This window comes from Schistosoma haematobium, chromosome 1 (assembly GCF_000699445.3).
Source record: "Schistosoma haematobium chromosome 1, whole genome shotgun sequence".
Taxonomy (NCBI): domain Eukaryota; kingdom Metazoa; phylum Platyhelminthes; class Trematoda; order Strigeidida; family Schistosomatidae; genus Schistosoma; species Schistosoma haematobium.
In genome coordinates, this window is record NC_067196.1 from 79,150,125 (window position 1) to 79,175,197 (window position 25,073).

The 25,073-nt window shown below is 30.8% G+C and overlaps 1 protein-coding gene across 1 annotated transcript in view; it reads left to right on the plus strand.

Annotated features, from left to right (window-relative positions):
- The window catches only part of PCSK6_1 (Proprotein convertase subtilisin/kexin type 6), a 52,542-nt gene that overhangs the window by 23,034 nt on the left and 4,435 nt on the right, over positions 1-25,073 (plus strand). The window contains exons 7-9 of the mRNA XM_051208500.1: positions 1,168-1,340; positions 13,211-13,423; positions 15,387-17,870. Of these exons, the coding sequence (XP_051075242.1) occupies positions 1,168-1,340; positions 13,211-13,423; positions 15,387-15,410 (410 nt within the window). The 3' untranslated portion in view covers positions 15,411-17,870. The remainder of the gene's footprint in view (positions 1-1,167; positions 1,341-13,210; positions 13,424-15,386; positions 17,871-25,073) is intronic.

Sequence of the window (25,073 nt, forward strand, 5' to 3'; positions counted from 1 at the left end):
TACTTTGACTATGTAAAGTAACAAATCTAAGTCTTTTAAAGTAGATAATACTTGTAGAAAAATAGTCCTATTTAAGTGTAGGAAGAACATATGTAACTGTTAAACTACTTCATTTAGTTCCGAAAGCGTAAGTGAATGTAACTTTAACCGACTTTGACTACAGGTTTGAATACCTTAACTTCAGGTGTTTTTAAGTGCGTGTGTTTCCTTAATTTTCTACTGACCGTTAATTAATGAAAGACTGATTATTATTTCATTTTTAAAAAAAACGTTTATAACACAAAGTAACATTTCATCAGCTGATATATTCATACTACCTTTGGTAATTTACATTACATCTGTTAATGAATATGCTTCACAGTATTACCTCTTCGGAAAAAAATATCTATTTGAATGATAACCATGTACTATCGTTTGGTATTGAATGAGTCCTAAAAACCGTTATCTAGATGTCCTTATGAAGAACTGTGTGATTGGCGGGGAAAACAAATTTATGTACCGTAGGAATTAGACACTGATTACATTGAGAAACGATTGCGGTGTATTATGAACTCAATAAAACTTAAAAAGCATTGACATGGTTACGATTTTATAATAACTTGGATAACCGCTGGTTTTTTAACAGATTCATTCTATGGTGTCTTGATGTGAACCTTTCAAAGTCCCCTGAAACTATGACTGGACTATCAGTCATAAATCTCTCGTCAATAGTGTTATTCTGGTAAATACTGAACTGTTTTATCACATGGTAACTCCCTATTAAGTTTGAATACTGAACGTTTGCCATATCAGGTTTTTAAAGTCCTTAGACCAACCACTTTAGGAATCTTGATACCCAAAAAGAAGACAAAATGTTTGCAACGCGACTCAAGCTTCGTTTCAAGATTGGTTGTAAAAAAATAAAAAGGAAGGAATGCTGAAGAACTATGTTTTTCAGGAGTCGTTAAAACCATAGTCTAACTTCACATTCATTTGTTTGACTATTTCGTCAAGTAAGCTATAAATTCTTCAAAGTTACCTGCATTGCAAAAGTTGTCACCTTTTTATTGTGTACCAATTTGACGAATACAATCGTAACATATTTTTTATTGGCTTTCATTCTTACAAATTCTTATAACCTATTCAGTATGTACTTTTTTATTACTGTTTATTAAAAATAAAACATAGGCATACGTATGTTAGATGGTTACATAACGGATAGAGTTGAAGCGGAAACACTACATTTTCGACAGGATTACATTGATATTTACTCAGGTAGTTGGGGACCTGAAGACTCAGGGAAATTATATGAAGGTCCCGGTATACTTGCTCAATCTGCATTCCAACAAGGTGTAGTTACGGTAAGTTTGTTTGGTTTAGTTATTATAAATATTGTGTTTCTTTTTATTATACTATACATATTTCTAAAAATGTGTTTGATATATATCATGACTAAAATTATTGGATCCAATATTGAATAGCTATTGGGCCCTGAAGTGATGAGAAATGTCCTCTGCTTTTAGTCAGCCACAAGATAAGTGGAAATGATATACTTTTTACTTGATTAGTTAGTATTCTTTTTATTTATCGATTTCTGATATTAAAATTACTTATTCAATCATGACTGGTTCATCAGGACTGTACAGATTTTTCTAGAAATATCTGACATCATCGGGACGGATTCTTTCTTCGCTTGGTAGAACCGAACACTAAAGTAAATAGTGATACTGATAACGCAATGTGTTATCTTTACCTCCATAATCAGTGTATAGGTATTTATACGTTCCTGTAGGTTCAGTACAGTGGTATAAGTGCTTCAGAAATATATACCATTAAATCATAACCGAACTACCATTATCTTTTGTGATAATGGTACAGAGAGGTTTGTTGAAACACCAGAAAATAAGATTATAATCAACAAAGAAACGTTAAAAATGTAATGTCTAATCTGTCCATTTGATTAGCTGTAGTAGGTTTCTTATATTTTAAATAGAACTTTTCGGAAAACTTTTTCTCCAATTAGCTAAGCCAAAAGTCTGAAACATGCACTCTTGGATTCGCGGAATATGTTTAACTAAGCATGATGGTACACACCGACCATCGTAGAGCCTAAATGGGGCTTCCGAGATATAAATGTAATCTCAAGTCATTATTTACAATTGTCATTTCGTCAGCCCTCTATCGGGTATACATACTTAACAATGTTAAAGCAACGTGAAACGCTTAGAAACCTATCGTCGGCAGTATAAAATGTCAAATATGAGAATGATTTAGTCGTATGTATGAGTTTTACTCGTTTTCTAGTGTTTTAAAAGCAAGGAAAATTTCTTAATTTCATTGCGATGACCACTAAAGATTGACTTTTTGGTATACTTTTCAAGATTTCATTTACATAAAAGTTGGGAAGTATCTTGGAAATATTCCTCAAAATAGCTGATGTTGTATTTCTGCATTAATTCGTAGTAATGTAGGCTGCTAAAGGATATGTGACATGATAAATGCAGATCTGTTAAACAAAAACAACAAATGTAAACTGAAAATTTTACCTCATGTGCTGTAGTTGAGATTTTTATTGATCAATTGCTAAATGTCTGAATTCTCTTATGTATATCCGTGTTATCCAAAAATCTGTTTTGCCTTCAATTCTTTTCAAGCTGCAAGCTTTGCTGTGTCTGTGTTAAATCATGTAGTTTTGAATAATGTACAACACAGTCATATGATTCTTGTTACTAGTCTTCTTAACTGACTTTCACTCATTAAATGCATTATAAAGCCCACGATTGAATAAGTTCTTTTAACTCTCCGATTCTATGTTTGCACATAATGTAATTTTGTAAGCCCTATTTTTATTTCTATTATTGCATCCCCTCTTTGTAATTAAATGTATGTTCATTTGTTTTGGTTATTGCATTTTAATTTTTCCTACAATACTTAAGCTCTTTTAAAACTTTGCAAACTAATTGAAGTTTGAATTGCAACATTGGATACCATCCTAGTGCTTTTCATGAAAGTCAGACTTAATTCCTGATGGGGTCGTCAGGGGGCACGGCTGAGTAGTCCTATTCCGGAACAAAGTAGCTATCAAGATCAATCTTTAACACATACCACCTAGACATTAAACTAATCTCCATGACACTTTGAATTTATATTATCTAAGTCATTCATTGAACTATTTGACTGTCAAATTTATGGCATTAAGTTTTTTTACAAGCTTATAACTTTAGTTAATAAGTATGTTTTATCGACTTTATGATTTCTTCCGAGGTACTTTTGCTCCAAAAAAACATTGAGGATCAGATAGGGATAACGTAAATTTTAGTTATTTTAAAGAATTTAAGTTTAAAATCTCATCAACGAATATTCTTTTGTTATTTAAAACTCTATATTCAAGTTCATTTATACTTATTTTATGTTCCCACTGCTAATGACCAGTGCTTTAAGACTTGGTTAGCTGCACATAGAATTTACCAACTTACTAAATACTTTGAAGTTTGCGTTAGAATTATTAAGAACAATAGATGTGTTTAATTACGTTCTTATTTAACATCTTGTTAATAGTATAGTGATAAGTAGAGTAATTTATAGCTTCATAAGTTGAATGGGATTACTTTTAAACTCAACACTAAATTACGGGTGGTTCCGGATTCGTGAGTAGAAAACATGAAGGCCAATTAGTCTTTTTTTAGATTCCTTTTTGATTCTATTCAACTTTTATCTGAAAGGTGGAATGCAGTTTTATATTAAAGTAGATGGTTAGTGCCTTGTTTAACTATGTCGTGGTTGTCCAGAATTACGGGTACAACATTTGATGATCAGAAAGCTCTTTAAGTTAACCGATAGATTGCTTAGCTCATGACGTGATATGATTTAATGTATGGAATTGTTTGCTCTATGTTAAATATAGTGAATATTAAATTGGATAGCATATGCAAAATCTTGTATTTATATTTTCTCAATGTTTTTTTAAACTAGAAAACGTTTTAAACTATTTATATTAAAATCCTTTTAATATCCAAAGATGTGTTTCGCGCTTGTGTTTTTGTTAGCATCCATCTTACTAACGTAATTAGTAAACGTCTGGTAATATGTAGGTGTTTGGGCAGTTACGTCTCTAGGTTTTTAATCTGGTAGTTAGCACATATACTAATTAATCACTAAGTAAATAGTAATCCAAATCGGTCTTTCAATCCTTGATGCTAATCGAATTCTATTATTCATATTTCAATGAGAAAAATAATGTATGTGATTCGACTTGGCGATGCAGTCTGTTTTAATGCTAATAAGTCGGCGACGATCAAAAAGAAGCATTGATACTAGGTTTTGCGGCATATGACACTTATTATGGAAGCATATTTGGAATTTTTGGATAGCCAACGGTTTTTTTCAGGATTTGAACCCAGACCACTCTGTGACATAGTCAAAGACGTTATCACTAAGTAGTTGTTCGGGGTCCAACTAACCTCGTAGATGTGAGGCATTCACACTGGTAGATCATTGATCTATCAAAACATATCTTTATTCTAAACATTGAACATCTGGTGTTTGGAGCCAATCTGAATTCGGCTCTCAATTTATTATTGTACTATGCTTTCTTATCATTTGCCGAATAAAACCTATTTACTATCTTAAAATTATTATGGTTTTAAAATATGAACTCTTCTTACTCATTTCTGGGTTTTGTCAGTCTATCATGTCATGACGCGCAGCTAACCAAACGATTTAGTCTTCTCTCTTCATATATTGATCAACTTCGACTTCGAATTTATTCTTCAAGTACAACCCATTATGTCCTATCATTTTATTTATTTTACAAGAATGTTAATTAGGTTTCGGATTATAATTTGGTATTAACAGTGAAGTAAAAACTATTAGTTTGATAAACATACTCTTCGTTGTTTAGTCTGTCTCCACTTTTCAATCTAACCTATTCGTTCATAAAAAACATTAGAAACAAATTACAAACGTTTTTGTTATGTTAGATACTCTCGTTTTAGCTCTTAATTTTTGAGTGATTTACTAGTCTGTAGTGAGACATTCCATAAGAAATATTCAGTTATGTGATGACTATTGTAAAAGAAATACTTTTGTATAACTTTAACCCAATATAATGGCATTTCTAACAATAAACTGAAAAATACTTCCTGAATAGTAAAATAAGAAAATTGCAACCTTTTTAAATGATAAAAGACATTGCTTTGATTGTCAACAGTTTTCTAAAGGAAACTCACTAAAGATCACTCATTTATTTACGATTTCACATTATCTTATGGTTCATAGAAATAAAGTTTCATGGATATTAATTTTTTTTGTTAAGTTCAAGACACTTCAATTTATTGTTGGGTGATCAGTATTTTTAGAAACACACCAGAAAAATTTAAAAAATTATTCACTAGTCAGTCTTCGATCTGACTGACCGAATTTATCACTAATTTCAAAATTTCCTTTTCAAGCATCAAAAACTATGGTATCGTTGAATGTTATCTATTTCTACACTAAAACGATACCATTGTTGACTTATTGAAGTTAGAGCAATCATTTTAGCTGATTGAATACTATACATTGCTGTTTGTTCACTCTAAATGAGACATTAAGAAAATAACGTATTAGTTATTCTGTAATTCTTCAGTACTATTAACCACGTTAAAATGGTCAAAATAATGAATTGACATAATTTAAAACGATACATTGTTTGTTTTTATGTATAACCTTTTATTCTCCGTCTTTGGATTCAACCACGTTAAGCTACTCATAACATTGCCCGAGTATCACGTTATATCGTAAACTAAATAAAGTGGAAAATTATAAAATGTTGAACATTGGTTGGATCAATTACTCGGAGCTTCTAAATTCTTGCTTGTGTAGTTTAACTGTTATGTGTTTACTGTTGTTTAAATGTTTCGAATGAATTTGAAACCTCTGTCCGGTATCAGTATTATTGGATCGTGAAAAAATATTCTCTTAGATCAAAAATTAATTCAGATCATCATAGATATGTTTACGTATGATTAATCTCATGTTTTATTGTTTATGCAAAACATTTTTGCTTTTTCTACATTGTTTATTTTGTTCTGTAAATAAATATAAAATATTTTCATTTAAACCAGTCATTTAAATATTATCCATTTTGTTTTTTTTTCTTTAAAAATATATTATATACATCCGTCTTTGTGTATTCTTGTTTATTTACAAATATGTAGAGTTATTGTCAATCACTTTTTTATACAGCCTTCTTCTGCAAAGAAAATATTTATTGACAGTTGTTTAATTTTACAGAAATCTATACTTATTCACTGCTAGAAATACAATAAACCAACAAAAACAAATTAATATCAACTGGAATGAGCGTGTTGAAGGCAGTAAATAAATTAATTAATGTAAATATTTGGACTAATATCATCTAACGAAACACTATTAGCTCAACGTCACTAGAGAATGGTTTATACCAAAGTTTATGACTGCCGGATATCACTCTCCAACGATATTGTTAGGCATCGAACTCGGAGTCGTAATGCTTCGCATCATGTGTGTCACTTGTAGATTATTAAGTTAACACCTTTCTTACTGAGTTCAACTCATGACCATCCTGGATTTGATACCTGATGATTCTCATTGATTATGTTTAACGAAATTAAATTTAGTTATTAAACAGTAAATTAAATGATATACCACGAAACTTAAATTGTTACAAATGTATATCTCATTCATCTCAAATAAACGATTAGTCAAGAGTAGAAATGACAGTAACCAAATAATTAATCAGGCTTTACATCCTTACGCATTCTTTCATCTATAGGTTGAAAAATTTGTCATTTATCTTTTAGAATCTACTCTATAGATGTGAACTAATTTCTCGATAAATAATAAAACAACCGAATACAGAGCTGTTATTCCTGTTTATTTTTTTCAAAATTTATTTCTAATTTTCAGTCTACCATGTCTCATTTACTTTCTTTTCCTAACTATCATCTACCTTATCGTCATATTTTACGTAAGATAACCCGTTTGAGTATCAAGAACATAAATTAATTCAATCATCATTTTGTTCTTAATTTGGTCAAGTTAAGAAAAAATCATTTCTATATTTCATGTATTATATTTATAATTTAAATCGTTCATAGGCATTTTTTCATTTTATTCAAATATATACATGTCCATTTAGAAAGATTAATTCTAGTCAATCAAATTGTATATTTATTGTTGTATTCGTTTATATTTGTCCTGAATTTCATTCTCTAAAACTGTGTGACATTTATTTGGTCATTTTATTTAATTTTGCACGTTTTTTTCCACTCCTAAAAATTTTTATCAACGTTTATGATATAGTAACCCTTAATTTCAGTATTCATTTATTTGTAGTGTATATAAGTGGTTGAAATTAACTAGCAACTAATTAATTAATTCTCTATATTTTCCATAATTGTTGTAGATGAATCGATCAATCATTAGTACCTTATAAAATGAAGTTTTCAACCTATTCTTTTCTCTAAATGTCCTAGTGACTGAGATTAAAAATAGCCGCAGTGTTACAGTTGGCAGTCTGTTCCAAACTTTTTCTAAGAAAAAGTAGATCAAAATAGATTGTTGAGTGAAACCTTGAGGTTATTTTTGACTTCAATCTTTTAATTTTTTTTTTTTACAAATATCACTCCTATCCTCATACCTTCCATTATCTCAGCGTTTAATTATTGTCAAGTTGTCCTTTCAAATTTATATAAAAGTTTGTCAGTTGATATTCATAAAAGAACAAGTAAACAATATTGAATATTTCGAAAGGTATATTTACTGAAATCAAACGTCTACTTGTTCTGAGTGTTTTTATTTAAAATAGAGTTTTGAATATTTGTTGTAATTGTCTTCTTTTATGTAGTGTACCTAATTATTTTGTTGTAAAACGAAAAAAAACTTTGAGTTATTATCATGGGTATTCGAACTGAATTTTCTTCGTTACTAACTTGTAGTACCTTTATTCAGAATAAGTTTAATGAATCGACTTTCTAAATCTAAATTCAATTAAGTGTTATTATAGAATTATTTGTAGTGAAAAATTATGTCATCTAACTTGAAAATGTTACAATCATTATGTTTTTCAAATAATTCTTTTCATTTATAGTTTAAAAGTTGATTTATTTAACTCATTTGTTGTATGATTTACGACTCTAATTATAGTGTTAATCTCAAATAAATAGACCTTTTGTATTTCGCTCACTTTAAACTTATAGTTTCGTCTAATAATTTAAAGTATTGAATATGAAAAAATTATTTTCTTTGAAAAACATGAGGTTTAGCAAAGGGATCTCTTTCCAACGAATTTATTATCAAACTGTACAAGCGTATATATATATATATATATATATATATATATATATATATATATATATATATATATATATATTGAAATTTTGTTAAAGTTTTAAGTCAATGAGGACATATGAACAAGGAATAAACATGATGTAATGGGAAGATTATAATACTAGACTACATAATATGAATGATAAAAGTAAAAGGTTGTGTATGTGCAAATACGAAACCTTGGCGACGGACTATAAAGTGAATGAAGTGGGATGATTAATATATATATATATTGATCACTTCAAATAAATAAACTATTCCAACTACGGAGAACACTGCATCGGACAAAGCAGATGCCCTCTCTACCTTTGTCTGCACGAACATCATTTAGTGGTCAAACGCCATGACGTATTTTCATTTATATCAATGTATGTGGACACTTATTCGATCAGATCTTAGATAGAAACAATTCTAAAAAACACTTGAGAATTTTTAGAATCTCGGTACTCAGGTCAATCAGCAATCAACAAATACATTGAAATCGATCCAATTTATCAACCAGTAAAAAATTATGGGCAAATATAAGACCAAGAATCAAATCAATGAGAGGTGCAATCAATATAAATAAGTAAAAAATAACAGGTTAAAGGTCAACAATAACCAATCAAGATCGAGGTTTTTAGGACAAGCGGTAAGCCATATGTAGAGAAATTCGAATACTTTACTTCTACCTGAAGTTTGTGCTGAGGATGTTGTTCAGTAGAACAATGGAAGCTCCACAACCAAACCATCCAGCTAAGAGAACAAAACTCCACCCAAATCATTTACCTGAGCAACAAATCTTCCCCATCTCATATATATATAGTGAAGGAGGACTTGGTGGGGATAACCAATTTATTGTTTAACACACAATCACACAGTGGTCTAATAAAATGTGAAAATCATTCATCAAATGCATCATTTACACATCTTCGGATTGTCTCTTGCAAGCTCGATTGTTTCTTCATTCCTGTTTTTATCTTGATTGCTTTCAGTTTCCTTCTCTTTATTTCAATCTCAAGCTTCTGCTCTCAGACATTCCACTTCCGACTGGTGCTACATAATACTAATATCCGCGAACATAAGTAGTACACACCACATGTATATACGATTGTACAGTTTGACAGTAAGTTCGTTGAAAAGAGATTCCTACACTGAACTTCACGTTTTTAATGTTTCAGTGGGAATTGTATGTCAATTTTCTTTTATCACATAATGTCATATATTTTCTTTCCTTTTTGTAATTAAAATTCTCCTGATGTTTATACTTTTATTGTTGGATATAGATTCATAGTCTCTACAATAAATACAGTATTTAAAATATATTGATCATCTTGTCTGAAACTTTTCCATTATCAGAGAGACTTTGTTGCCTCTTTTTTTACATTTGCTTTTATCTTTGTGTCTACCCAATAAATGGTGTTTTTGTATCAGACAATAGATAACAGGAAATGTATTCATTCAAACGATAAAAGTAGACGGAAATTACTTTTACATTTCATTAAATTTTTTCTGTTTCAGATGACATAAATAAATTTCTAATGTTTTTACGGTGATGATATCTTTCGAGTATGCTCCACTGGTTTATTAACTTAAATTTGTGTATGTACTTTACACTTTATGAGCCATATATTTTATCTCATTTTTTATTTCCATTTTGTAATTGGTAGGTTGTTCCTCTGTTCTTTGTCCAGATGATTCATTAACATTCTATTGTGTTGGGTCTGTCCTATTATTAGTTACTTCCTACTTTTTACCCATCACCTAAACGTTATAATATTTGTTACATCGTCATTTCACTCTTCTGAATGTTCCTGGTTTTTGTTCCGCTTATTTGGTTTATGTGTTCATTAGCTCTTTGTAAATTTTCTAGATTACCTTGCATCCATATTGTGCTCGACGGGTTTCCCAATAAGAAGCGCTTTTATTGAAGGCTATTAGTTAATTACGCGAAGTATATTTATTTATATAGTACTACGTTTTGTAACTTTTGATGAAATGCATTTGTGCCAGTATTGAGGATACGATTGACGGCACTTTTGAAACATCGTGATTTCAGAATTATCTTTAATAAATATCAACGTGGTATATCTGCGTTTTAAATATCATCGTGTCTTAGGTTGGATATCGTTGTAGATATCTGTCAATGTATGTCGAACTGTTTTTTTTCGTTTCTTTCTGTTCACGGTCCAACTTTAGAAAATGAATTTTGTTGATAAAAGTGGATTTGATTTACCGTGATGAACATTTAAAATATCTTATTATTCAATCTTACAAACTTGTTTGTTTATGAATAAATAAAAAATCATAATTGTTTTGGGCTGAAACTAGTATATTTGCTTTGATTGTTTGTATTAGGATAACCATTGTTTAGTGAAAGGACGATATCCAATATTTTAGAGTATTTGCTCGTTCATGCTGTTTAGTTAATGCTGCATATAAGCGTTTGCTTTCCATTGGAGATTTCATTTTTAATCATTTATATTTATTAATTATTCTGTAAACAGGCCACTGTACCACATCCCGAACTGCCAGATGGTAAAATGTTAATAAAATAAGATGAATGAAATTTTCAGCGAAAAGTATGCTATTGCATGCAGAATTTGTCCACCAAATAAACGAAAAAAAATGCTTGGAAATGTTTGACATTGCATACTTATTGAACATTGAGACGTTGATGCTCTATAAATTCTTGAACTCGTATCGTATTTCAATTTAGTTACGGTGATTATTTTGTAAAGTTAATAGAGATAAATTAAACTTTTTAGATTAAATTTTCATGCTTATTAATCCTTCGCTTATAATCATCAGTAAAGCGCCTTTGTGACGTCTACAAATCAAAGCTTATTCTATTTTTATGTTTGCTTCAGTTATTCGGTGCATCACTGTCGGGGATAGAGGGAAAGAGTTTCAGATCAAAATATATATTTAAATTTTCAATGGTTTATTACTTAGTATAGATCTTTTCTTAAAAAATATATAGAAAAGTTTTCTGGAGGTTTTTTTTAAACGTATACGGCGAACTCTTCGCCTTGCATTTTTTAAAGCCCGTCAAATTCATTCCACCACGTAGACAATAACTATAATTAATTCATCTAAATATGTGTTAACCATCCTGTCCAGTATTATTTTGAAAACTAGTGTATTTAGATCAATATGGTTTTGATGCTCTACATTATAGTTTATACATTAGTTCTCTTATATTTTATATCCGAGACTAACTCTAGTTAGATAGACATTGAGGGCCAAGAGGCATTGAATAGCTTCGTTTCATCACGGGACTCGTCAGCAATCCACATCAGTGACTCGATCAGAACTCCGACCTTGTATCTTTATATCTCTTGGCGAGCATTTCACCTGTAAACCTTTGGGTCGGCATTCAATAGTTTACATTTATAACTTTGATAAATTCACGATATTACATAACCACACAACTGATTATATAACTACCGGTCATAGCTTCGCATTAACACTTCAGCGAAAGTTCACAATTTATTTTTTGGTAAATTTTTGTTTTTGTATTTGAATCAAGGAAGAATATTTTGTCCTTTGTAGGATGATTTAGTTAAATGTATTAACATTTCAATGTTGTTCACCATAAAATTCGGACCCAGTAATTATTGCTGTAAACACTGACACGCTATCCACTGTGTTCCTGAGTTCAGATAACCTTTTGCTTGCTCGATAGGTATGAAGAAAATTGGGAGAATTAAATGAAAAAATAAATCTAAACATTACAATTTCAACTACTGTAATTTATACATACAAATTCTAAGCATATAAAACAGCCGAGGTGATCACAAATAAATGAGAATCATAACACGAACAAGAAGACCGGGGGTTAACTTAATCATCATACCTCAAAATTTACATAATAGGATGAAATGCACCATTATAGTTGTATAGGACTGAAATTGTCTGAAATTATTGTCTACTAACAATTTTTCTTGTGACAGATACTAATTACGTTTAGTGTTTAAAAAAGTTTGTCGATAACACTATCTTAATAATCTCGATGAGTTCCTAAGTCAGTTGTGTATTATTTAGTGGAATTAACATGAAAGCTTGTTAATCGAGGTGTTATACTGTTATCACGAAGTTAAAAATTTATATGCTTTGGTCGCCTTTTAGAACTTAGTAGTATTATAATAAGTAGCAATAGATAACCAATTTATGTACAGAAGATCAATTTCTCTGGAATGACTATTTTAACGTCTTTAACTGAAATATGGAAATGCTACAAGACTTAATCTTGAAGTCAATATACTTTTCTGGTTGATGCTGTAAATGTGTCTCACTGATAAATACTAATCAGTAACCTTCATATTTTTTTTTACCGATTAACTTCAACAATCAAACTTTTCAGTAATTGTTTGTGAATGAATTTAGCGACAAATTCATAATTAGGTGATTATTTACGAATTTTTATATCTCTGTAATATACACCTATGCTTTAAGTACCAATGGGTTGTAAGGTTTTATAACGAGACTATAATTTATTGGATGACCTTTAAGTGGTACTAAAGTGGCTTTGAGAAACTTTCGTCATTTACAAATGTCAACATCGGGTTACAAATTAGTGCGAGTAGTTGGAATCAGTGGCTAAAGCTGAAATTTAGGGTTAGAATTAAGGTTTTTTAACATGAACTTACATCAGCTACAATATTAAAATGCTATTTAACCATATGAATGAATAAATTTCATGCGAAGATCCAAGTATCTCTGTCTTTAATCCAATTGGTTCTCCCATAATCCCGACTTTTTTTCTTATGAGAATAAATGATTTTATTCACCATTTCCTTAAACTGTTGTTACAAAGGAAACAGTTTACTTTAAGCTTGACTTTTCTCCTTTTTATTGTATTTTCATACTAATTCGTTGTTCCTTTTGCTTTTTTTTAAAGGGTCGAAGAGGTTTCGGTAATATTTATGTATGGGCATCAGGTAATGGTGGTTCACTAGATGATTCATGCGCTTGTGATGGTTATTCAAGTAGTCCATTCACTTTATCTGTCAGTGGTGTTAGTGAGTCAAATACACGTCCATGGTATTTAGAAAAATGTTCATCAACTTTAGCTAGTACTTATAGTAGTGGAAGTCCAATGGAAAGAATGATTGTAAGTTGTTGTCGTTTTTGCATAGATTGTTTTGATGGATCACTGTTTATTTGATTGATTAAAGTTAGACATTAAAACCGTTGGATGCCGGCTCACTGGTCTAGAGGTTAAGCGTTTGTACATGAGATGGAAGGTCCTGCGTTCGATCTCCTTCGGTTCGGAGTCGTGAATGTACACTGCTGAGGTGTCTCATACTAGGACGAAATGGCCATCTGGTGCATTCAGTTTTTCAATGGTTTTCTAACTTCGATAGGTTCATTTTTAAACATCTGAAAGAATTCTTGAGACTTTATCTACTGTTTTCCATGATCAATTCGTAACGAGATGTAGAACATATGATCCGTTAGGGCCCCAATATCTGACTCCAGTTAGATCGGACGAATGATAGTTATCCAATGATTGCTGTCGAAATACACATATCGTCAATCGTTGTATATAATCATCGACTTAACTCGCGTTGGTGAAGAACGGAATACGAGAATGAATTTCGAATACGTATATTTCATACAGTCGTTGGTTGGATAGCGAAGCAAAACAAAATGACACGCTATAGAGAAGGCGAGTGAGCCACTCAATTTAATCATGCGTGAATTGATATTTATAGTCGAACAAAAATAACTTACAGACATGTGAAGAGTAAGATAAGAAATGCACATACATACGCTTACATGAATGCAGTCAAGGTTAACAAACGAGTAATTAACACGGTCAAAATGTGACTCATAAAGAATGAATAAATCGGCCTGTATAGAAGCTAGAATAAACTATGTGGGCCTGCATAACACTACAGTCGCATTGAGAATCGAATCCAGGTCCTTCAATCTGACGGCCAATGACTAACATTTAGATCACCCTTTGGCCTACATGTCTAACATTAATTATTCTGCTACATTGCGCCACCATCTTCTATTGTCTGCGATCAATAATTGTCTCACAACCAACACAGTCGAATTTCACTTGTAACGGCTTCCCAAAAGAACTCTTTAAATAACCTTTCCACTAGCCCGTGGAACTAATACTAATTATATGTTCAGTAGTGACTATTCTTTATAGGTAATTATAGAAGTTCTAGTGAAGATTCGTGACCTACAGAGTTCAACCATGTCGGGTGTGAGACATTTACCTATCATACCTGATCGAAGATAGTTACATATTATCATAAATTGGCCTAAGTTAGACAAGTGCACCTCTGGATGCCAGTTAAGTGGTCAAATATTTGAGGGTCTTCTGATGGGTTCATGAATGTATACTACCAAAGAGTCTCATGCCAGGATGACACAGTTGTCCAGTTTTTTTTTCATTTTTTAATGGTTATTTAATCGTGATCAGCGCTTTATATGGACCGTAGAAACTCAACAATCCTACAAACATTCTGTACGAAAAAAGTCAAATTATATATATATATATATATATATATATATATATATATATATATATATATATATATATTAATCGATCATATTTAACATCAACGTAATAAAAAAAAGAGATTAATAACATGGAGGATGAAGAAACGAACAAAAGTTATTATAATCTTTTTTGAAAGAAAACAAAATTAAAAAGCAACAGAAAGAGATGGTGTGTTATTGTTGTTACCTCCCAAATGACTTAATTATAATTAATTGTTGAGTAATATCTTTAAATGAAATAAATGGATATAAAATTATCAAACTATTTTTCAGTTGTTGTCATTATTTCAAGTAATTGATTTTCGTCGTTAATGAAAGACTTTTTCATATGTTTCTCTTGATATATTTTATCTCACTTAATATGTAGTTATATGATATGAATACTCCATTAGGAATCTTTGCGAAGCAGATATAGAATTTGTAAATCTACCTATACTTCGGTGGATTAGCTTGAATCTTTTTAAATGAACGTTCATCCAACATTTGTTTTATGGTATTATTTAAGTAGGATTCATTGTAAGATATCTTATGTGTAACGTATTTTTTTTTTACAGTCATTTACAGTTAATCAGCCATAAATCCCGTTGCTCAGTTCTACATTAAAAGTATTCTTTTCCTTTGTATAATAATTGGATTTACTATTAATGTTTAGTTGTGGTTTTATGTTCTTATACTTGAATACTGATATGAGCTGTGAATATAATTAAGAAAAGGTTATTGAAAGCAGTAATTTAACTCTCTGGTGTTCTGATTACATGTTCAGGACTTTGGGAATTTCCGTATCTTATGGATTGCATGATGAATACACTAACGGGGTGGGGTTAGTAGCCTTATTGTTGGTCACACAGCCACGAACGAATACTATTGTAGAGACAGACCATCTGTTTCTCCCAAAATATGATCCGTTTTCTGATATATTTAGATTTGTATATATATTTATTCACATTTAAGAGGCATTTTTAATGCTCTTATGGAAAAATAACCTGAATATTTCTCCTTTACGTATAAAGTGTTAATTTAACTGATTTATTTTAATGCATTGAACATCGGATATCTGAAGTTAATTATGTTATTTTTTCTCTCCAACTTCGAAATTTAAAGAATTCTCAAGCTAACCAACGTCTTTTACTAATCTTGTCAACGAAAACAGAAAAGCCCGACAAAAATTGTCAGACTGATTTTCATGAATAACTGAAGAATATTAACGACACTTTTTTTGTGGCCTATTAAGTTCCGACACTCTTTGGTTACAGTTAGTAATCACCAGGTTCTGTATATAATTAGATTATAAATTCAAATGCGTAAAATTAAAAAAATACATACTGCGGTACACTTTTACTTTATTCACACATCCACATACATGAATGCAACTTAGAAATCACTCCTGTCAGTTTCGTGATATCATTATTGAATCTGACCTAAATTACATCGTGGATTGTTTCTTGGTTTGTAATTTCACCAACTGGCCTATCTGTTGTTTTTAGGTTATAGAAGTACATACACACACACTTCAATGTACGTAGAGTTGTTACTTTTATAGTAAACAAAACTATTGATAGCTTTATTGTTTAGAAATGTTTTCTGCTGCCATGGCATTTGTGTGCTTTATTTTCAGTTTCTGTATGCTTCAAAAATATTTGTACATACATCTACGTGCACTTATCTACTTTTGTGCGGAAATTTTCTTCTACTGTTTGTATGCCTGTATCACTATGTATTCATATCAGATGTATAGTTTTGTCTGAGAATTCCATAAGTTTGTTGTATTAAACAACAAACAAACAAACTGAAGGAATAAGCCACTGGTCCTAATCACTGCTATTTTTCTCAATTATTATTACCTGAAATTTCGATTCACATCCATAATAATTGATATAAAGATTGTCAACTATATTTTGTTCACGCTAGAATGAACCAGACAAATTATAATATCGAAGTTTAAAGGTGATAAATTAAGGTCAATATTTCATTTTTTCATGATGCCAAAATAGTTTCATTGGTATGCAAAATAACTATATATAATGTAGATTAGATTTCTTCACTTGTACATTTATAACATAAGGTCAGGTGACTAGAATCCTATCGTTTGACTGATATGTTGATATAAGCCTATTGAAGGATAAACTCGACATCATGTTCACGTTTTCGTAATTCCTATTTGAATAATCATGTAGAAATATTAAGATGAGAAACGTAAAACACTGAAAAATTATTTCATCGTAGAACTCACTACTTTTTGGCATAAAATTCACTAATAAACATTCTGTTTAAAATGATTAGTTTGTTTCTGTCTCATGTCATTTGGATATTTTCTGTGATTTCTGGTTATCTCTCAGATGGAAAATTCTAAATAATGTTTTCTACAAAAATCCCACCCGCGTTACTCTTGAAAACTACTAACAGTTCCATAATAAAATAAATATATGTCTGAATATTCAATTAGTAGATTACATTACACTTGATGATAACAAAGTGCATATCTTTATGTATGTAAATAAGCCATGACTATGTGTATAGGTAGAACTTAAAAATAAGTTAAGCATCTGTACATTTTTGGGAAATGTAAGAATCAAAACATCATAAAACTCATATTTAAATAATGGATTGACTAAGTTGATCAGAAGGATCAGTGTAATGCGTGTCAATTCATATGAATCGTGCCTGTCTAAATAATAAATCAATACCAGTAGTGTAAGTTCATAATGAGAATAAACTGTTCTTAAACACTTTGTGGGACGGAGAAGTTTGAATTTTCGTCCGGGTAGAGCTTCAATATTAATTAGTATTCTCCTTCTTTTGTACAACATTACAAAGACGAATTGTTGTTATCAACCCTATAGCTTGTTTCATCTAAATGTTTATCAATGAAGGTGTTTATTTGTTTTATTCAATTAGTTTTTTTATTTTGTGTTTTTAAAAACATATTTACCTCTTTAGTCCACTACTGATTTGGGTCATGACTGTACTCGTATGCATTCCGGTACATCAGCATGTGCGCCAATGGCAGCTGGAATTATTGCATTATTATTAGAAGCTAAGTGAGTGTAATTTATTTAATAAATAATGATTTTTAGTACCATTATTATGAGGCTACATTGTATACAGTGATGAGACAAAAAAAAGAAAGAACTGAATTTTAATATGTTGAGCAGTAAGTTCCAACTGATCAGTAGTCTGGAAATATTCTACTCGTCATGAAACTCGAACTTCATGCGTTCTGTTTTCCTGTGATTTTGAATATGTACTCGAGAAGAACCTCGAGTGCGGATGAAACATTTGTCTGGTTCTACCTGGTAATCAGTAGTCATTCGTATGGCAGGATAACTCGAGCAGATGACATGCTATTACAAATTCAAATGGTTGGTGAAAGATCCTAATATAAACGTGCTGTTATAAGTTAGTGAACTATTCACCTGGTTTAGATCATTACTTATTTACGCCTGTTACGCTTCATGGAAGAGTATAGACCGCCCACCAGCATTCTCCCATATGTTTCTGTTAGAATTAATCTTACCCATATATGTAAGTGATTACCATCCACTAAGTTATTCAACATACACATAGATGTATGCATTGTTTTTATGTTTATTAAAACTTAGAAGACACAACATAACTTGTTGATTAAATCATTGAGGATAAGACTCAGTAGTGTGTGAACATACAATCGTCCTTGTTTAAGTCCGTTTAATATTCACTTGCTTGTTGTTTAGGAATGTTAATTGTTATCACTTGAAATCGGTTTCTGTTGTGCTAGTTTATTTGTTTTCTTTTTAATATTCCTTTAAATTTCCAGTGTTTAACTTATTCTAATACATTTTACTTTCCGGTTTCATTCTTTCTTTTTTTTAAACTATTGTTGGTATTATTCCAACTGTCATACTCTTTTCATCTTATGCTTTTTTTTAGTTTCTTTTTTTCAGCTATGCAATACTTACTTGTTCACCATTATTTCTAGATTTGTTTTATTTCGATAAAACAAACAAATTCAATCTATTGATAAGAAAAATATTTCAAGATAAAGAAACGACTCATCAACTACTCAGTCCATCAATGCTGACTTATAATTAAATCTATCTTATATATAAGAAAAATAAGTTAATTTAATACTATTAATTTTGTTACGTTGAAATGAACTCTCAATACTAATTGTGCAATATTGTAATAAGTATCTTTTGTAATTATTCAAAGTATATACTTTATACATAGTTTTAGCAGTTAGAACCTACAGATTGCGTGGAATCATTATAGTTCTGTGTTATTTCAGCTAATATAAGTATTGCTCCATTCATTGTAGTATAAGGTCCTTAAATTCTGATATATTTGCCTGTTTTTTTTCAAGAGATAGTATTTTGTTATATAGTGTCCGGTTTTGATTCTTATATGTGATCCTTCTAGACGCAAGCTTAAATGGTTACTTGGATGAGATCAAGAGTTAGAAGGTAGTTTTCGTTGACTTATCGAATCGTATATATATATATATATATATATATATATATATATATATATATATATATATATCCACTAATAGTTTATATCTCTTTATTTAGAAATCCTGGCCATTTATCCTTTACACTTATCGCTCGGCCGATTTCTGATTGGCCCAATGTTCTGGGTAGATAACAAAGGAAAACGTGCTAAAAACTGCAGTTTTTCTGTTTGAGCTTTTCATTACTTCGTATAGTAATAAGTTGTAAGCTTTCTGTGGTAGTATGTCAGTACATACTATTAATATTCATAATTATCACTCCAAACAGGTCTAAAGCAGATAGGTTATGTGTCTGTGAAGTTCTAGAGCATCGGCCTCTTAATATTCAATATGTATTCAGTATCAAACAATTTTGAGCATATTTCCGTTCATTTAGTAAGTGGATTATGCATGTATGCATATACTTTTAACTAACGATTTCAAGTTATAATTTTCACTTTGTTAACCTTTTACCATCTGACAATTCGGGATATGCTTCATTCCCTCCTAATAGGACACAATTCGATATGTATAAGCCGTTATATATTATTTTTAGAACAAAACTACGTCCAGCTGAGGAATCTCAAATAGTATAAAATACCCATCCTGGATTCCACTGCTAGTCACCTCTCATTTCTGCTTAAAATGCTTGTAACTTACTGGAATTATCGAGGCAATCCGCTTAGGACACATATATCCTAATGAGAATGATCAATTTCAGTCCCTAAACATCAATCGGATGATCCAAACAATAATTATATATGAATTAAGATTAAAACTACTAAGACTTCATAAAGCTCTTAAATATTCATTAACTAAATACATACATTGCAGACTGATACATATTTGCTTACTTATTTATACTGCTCCTTCATTTTGAATAATAATATTTAGTTATTTTCAAATAAAATAGAATGATGTAATGATAAAATTGTCGTAAGATCGTTTTCTTTTATATTTTACTTGTTTTTTTCTACAAGGGCTGTGTTTCTGTCTGTTTGATCTATATATTATTATTATTGTTATTATTATTATTACTATTGGCACTTAAATCACACATCCAAAATGTATGCATCATGAAGTAAAATAGAAGTAAATAGTCTATAAAATGAATAATCAAATGGCGTCTTGTCGTTTTAATCACAAATTTTAATGTTTGTGTCTGAGAAAATTTAGTTGTCTTTTTATTTTCGTTTGTTTTCGTAGAATGGTTTGGATGTGTTGTTTTTTATGCTAGACTATATCAACGATACATTAGTTGTTTTTAACATTTGATATATATGTATTCGATAGATCATTTATAGATTATAATGATGTAACTTACAAATTGATGATGCCGTTGTATTAAATATTGTATATATTTGTATGTATAATCTCTTAAGTAAGGTCATATTACACATAACCTAATCCTATTGCAACTAATGATAAAAATAAGTAACGGAAATATAAGTCGCATTGTTTAGCGATTTCATATTGTTCAAACAATCTATCAAATAATTAATTGCTTAAAATGTAATTTACTGTTATTAGTTTTTCATTAACTCATCAATGATAAACAGTGGACATAACACTTCAAGTTCCACTATTACAATCGTTTACTTATTTATTATTTATTTTATTTTAACATATAGATATTGGTACAAGGAGGCACCAAATACATATGCGCCACACAAATCTCATTCGATATGTGTGAGGGCTATGATACTGCCCGGGTGCCCAAACCGAAGCAGGTGGTTTTCTTAAGGGGCCATATTCGGAGCCTTCGATCTGAAGGTCTGACCCACAAGGCAGTGGAACATCGTAAGGAGATGCAGTCTCATGGAAGCCGGTGACCAACAATTGGTTCATACGCCATTTGTTCCCGCAGAATACTGGAGCCCATGTGCACCATTGGTTTGGGATCCGGTTAAAGCGCCAGACATTCGCTTTTCGTCCTCTCATTTTCGTAAACAACACCCCCTCCACGAGAAGGCAATGAGTAGGACTTCCCCTGGCAGAGGCTATATACACATGGCCATGTGAGAGCATTTCGAGAGGGAGAGCGAACTCTCTCCACTCTCGGCCGTACCAGGGCATTTGGGGGCAATCATTTACTTATAGGTAGCTTAATTGCTAGGTACACATATGCAAACGATTATATATAGTCATTCAATCTAGATGTTACCAGTGGATTTCAATCACTCACGAATAATTTCGTAGTTATTAAAAGTAACAATAATAATACAAGTAACCATTATAATCATAACGATAATCATTTTACAATAATACTGATTCATTTAAATTAAATAAACTGAAAACGAGTATTGTTTTCAGTGTTTACTCAATACAAATGTAATTTTAATTACAAACTGAAGTTGACTTTAACAATTGAGGGAAACTATAAAGTACTAAAGACCTGTTTTTCTTCTACAGTTTAAAACTTTTCAATAGTATATATCCACCACTCTATACCTGATCGACTTTAGGAAATTTTGATATCTTAACAAACACATGATGCCATTAAACTCCTAAGTTGGACTCCCATGGTCCATTTAAAACATACCCCAGTGGTTCATCGAATAGTTCGTGGAAATCATGATTTCCCATATGAATATGTTGAATGATTTTGCTTAGTGTATTACATATTGATTCTACTGTGCATGTTTTCAATTTCGTTGCGTCAAGTGCATATGTCACTAACTTTGTTATGGAAAACATGTTATTTTAGTTTCAATCTATCATTGTTAACCTAATTAATTACCTTTCTCTCTGATTATAATTTGAAAATTTTCTAAAGATTTTATATGAAAATCTTTTTTACCAACAACTCTTTGACTGAATACTAATATCAATCTTATCTCCGATCTCTTTGAACATATTAGATGAACTTTAAAATTTCAATGACATTTATTAAATAATAGCAGTAGTAATGAATGAAGTAAATAAAAAGTTTCTCCAATTTTCTATTGTCATTCTCTTTTATCATTTAGATATCTTGTTAAAATTGATGACGTTCAATGTTGTAAAACAAAAATGGTACACAGTTTGAAAGTGTGTTCGTCTCTATTTCTGTTATTACTTTGAACTTTTAAATAAAATGATTTTATAAAAATGTGAAAATCGACATAGGCAGTAATAGTAATAGAAGTATTAGCACGTTCAATAAATCATAAAACAAACGGAATCACACATTATAAACAGAGATGAATGGTGGTTAGCAGTGAAATTTAGGATGCCCGTCAGTTGTATACATTTCCATTGCAGAGTTGGTGTTCATTTCGAGTAATATCGAGGCAATCCGCATTGGATACATGTATGTCGAAAAGAAACTAATCATTTTTAGTCCTAAACATCTATAGGAAAATTCAAACGACAAATATTATGTCATTATTACTAGGACCAAAATGACTTTATTTGAATTATCAATGTTCCTTTTCTTTGTATAATTTCGATAAACAATCATACAAATTCCAAAATTTCTTAGAAAATAAGTTTTCTTATATATTACCTTGGATACATGGGGGAAACATGTCAGTCAATTATATACAACATTGAACCTAACGCACATATCTTCATCGGTTCAAGTTTCTACTCATTACAATAAAGCGAGGTGTAATTATTCACATGTAAATTGATATAGTTTTTATGGATAAATCTTTAGCTAAAAATTTGTTTCATCATGATCTGATATCAATAAAATAATTATTTAAGACCAGGAAACATTTTTCTTATCGAACTTATTTATCCCCTCCAATCTATGTTCAGATTGATATTGTATGATCCTGCATTAAAGCCTGTCATGAGTTATGGATCGTTAACTCAGGAATATCTTTATATGTATTGAATAGTCTTTAAATTTCATAAATCTCTCAAATGATGTCAATTTTAAGTTGGAAAACTGTTTTTAGACATAAGCAAAGATTTATTTAAATCGGTTACAAGAATAAATTTGAGAATCTTATTGAAAAACTATTCGCTTCAATTCTTGTTTATTTATTTATTTTCATTCAAAAACGGCATTTATATTTATTAAGAATGTGGATATATATAAGGTGATTCGTTTCCCTCAAAAATTTAATATGCACTACTGACGGTTACCATAGTTAAAAGCAAAGAATCATTGATAACATATTGACGTTTGTGATAAAAGGTTCAGCAATTTGTTGCTCTTATTCTGACTGTAATTGATAAAGATGAAACAAACCCGATATTTGACTTCGTATATGATTACTTCGTCTAACTGCATTGTACAACGGTGGTATTGAAAAACGTACTACTATATGTAGCTGGAAGATTGTATTTCATTCATTCATGTAACAACAGAAAACCATGTAACCGAACTAAAGTCGCTTGGGCCAAGTCATTTATTTAATTTTGTGCCTTAGCTTATGTTGTTCAAATAAACAAGTGAATATACACAAACACACAGAGAAAATATACATGGAAAAAGGTCACGATAAATTATATGTTAATATATAACATAACATAACAAATAAGATTACAATAATGTATGCAAGGGTTACACAGATATCCCAGTTTTTGTGTTTACAAAACGGATCGTTTCAATCTGTCATACCACTTTGTGATATGATTGTAAATTCGAGTGTATTTTTGATGTTCTGAGTGTTTGGGACCACTACAATCTTCATTTCTTCATATCCTTGATGAATTACTTGTTATCTGGTCAATAACACAACCATACTATCTTATTTGAATATTTTGAATAAAATTGACAGCTAGAATTCACAGTATATTCTCAACTAACCACCAAGTTGCTCTGTTTTCTACACTACAAGCAGTTGAGATTTGAATCTCAGTTGCATGGTCAAAATCCGAATAAATAGATTAGGTTATCATAAAAAAACGTTCAGCATATTATATTTTTCTTGTATGAGAAATTTGGTGTTTATCATCGACTGATATATAATACCTAATTCTGTGCTCGCATATGATCGTATGACTAAGTTCATTCTCTGTATCATTGTGCTTTATCATCAATAATCTGACATGTTTAATCATATTATATAATGCTTGAGATCTTTTAGGTTGCGTCGGGTTACTCTTTTATTTTTTCTTTTAACCACCATACCATAAGTCTTCTATATGCGAAAATTTTCTACTCTTCATTACCAGTCAGTCACAACGTAGGACCAGGCACATGCATGCATCGGTCCAAGTTGCCACAATTCATTAGCACAGCAAGGCGAACACCGGATTCATAGAAGCAGTTAACTCAATGGTGTAATATATACAGGAAAGACTTTATGTAAGGATTTAGTACAGAAAGAAAGATTTAGTTCATAGAAAGAAAGAAATGAAATAATTTTAATGTCATAGTTTAAGAGAAGACAAAGAGTGTATACACCTACGCCATTGTGATCGATTCTGAGCCATGTCACCCGGAGTCTCCAACCATTGGTTACGATAGTCACGAGGACCCCAACCAAGTAGTCTGCATCTACCAACATGGCTCAGACTAGAAGTTAGTGACTTCAAGGACTGGTGCCACGCTTTGATTTGGCCGCCCCTAACTTTCTTCCAACCATTCCCAACACTAGTCACTCTTCATTATGGTTCTGATAACAACGCGAAGAGTGCAGGAATTAGTTTGTTTGTCAAAAACTAGAAGAGATCGATTGACCATTTCGTCCTACTTCTGAACTCCTCAACAGTACACATATCAGGGATCGAAACCGAGACTTTCAGATTGCGTGGATATTGGATGATATGACGGATCGATTTAATTATGTGGTGTGGCCTATTAGATTATGACTCTAATTTTAAAGTAACGTGATCA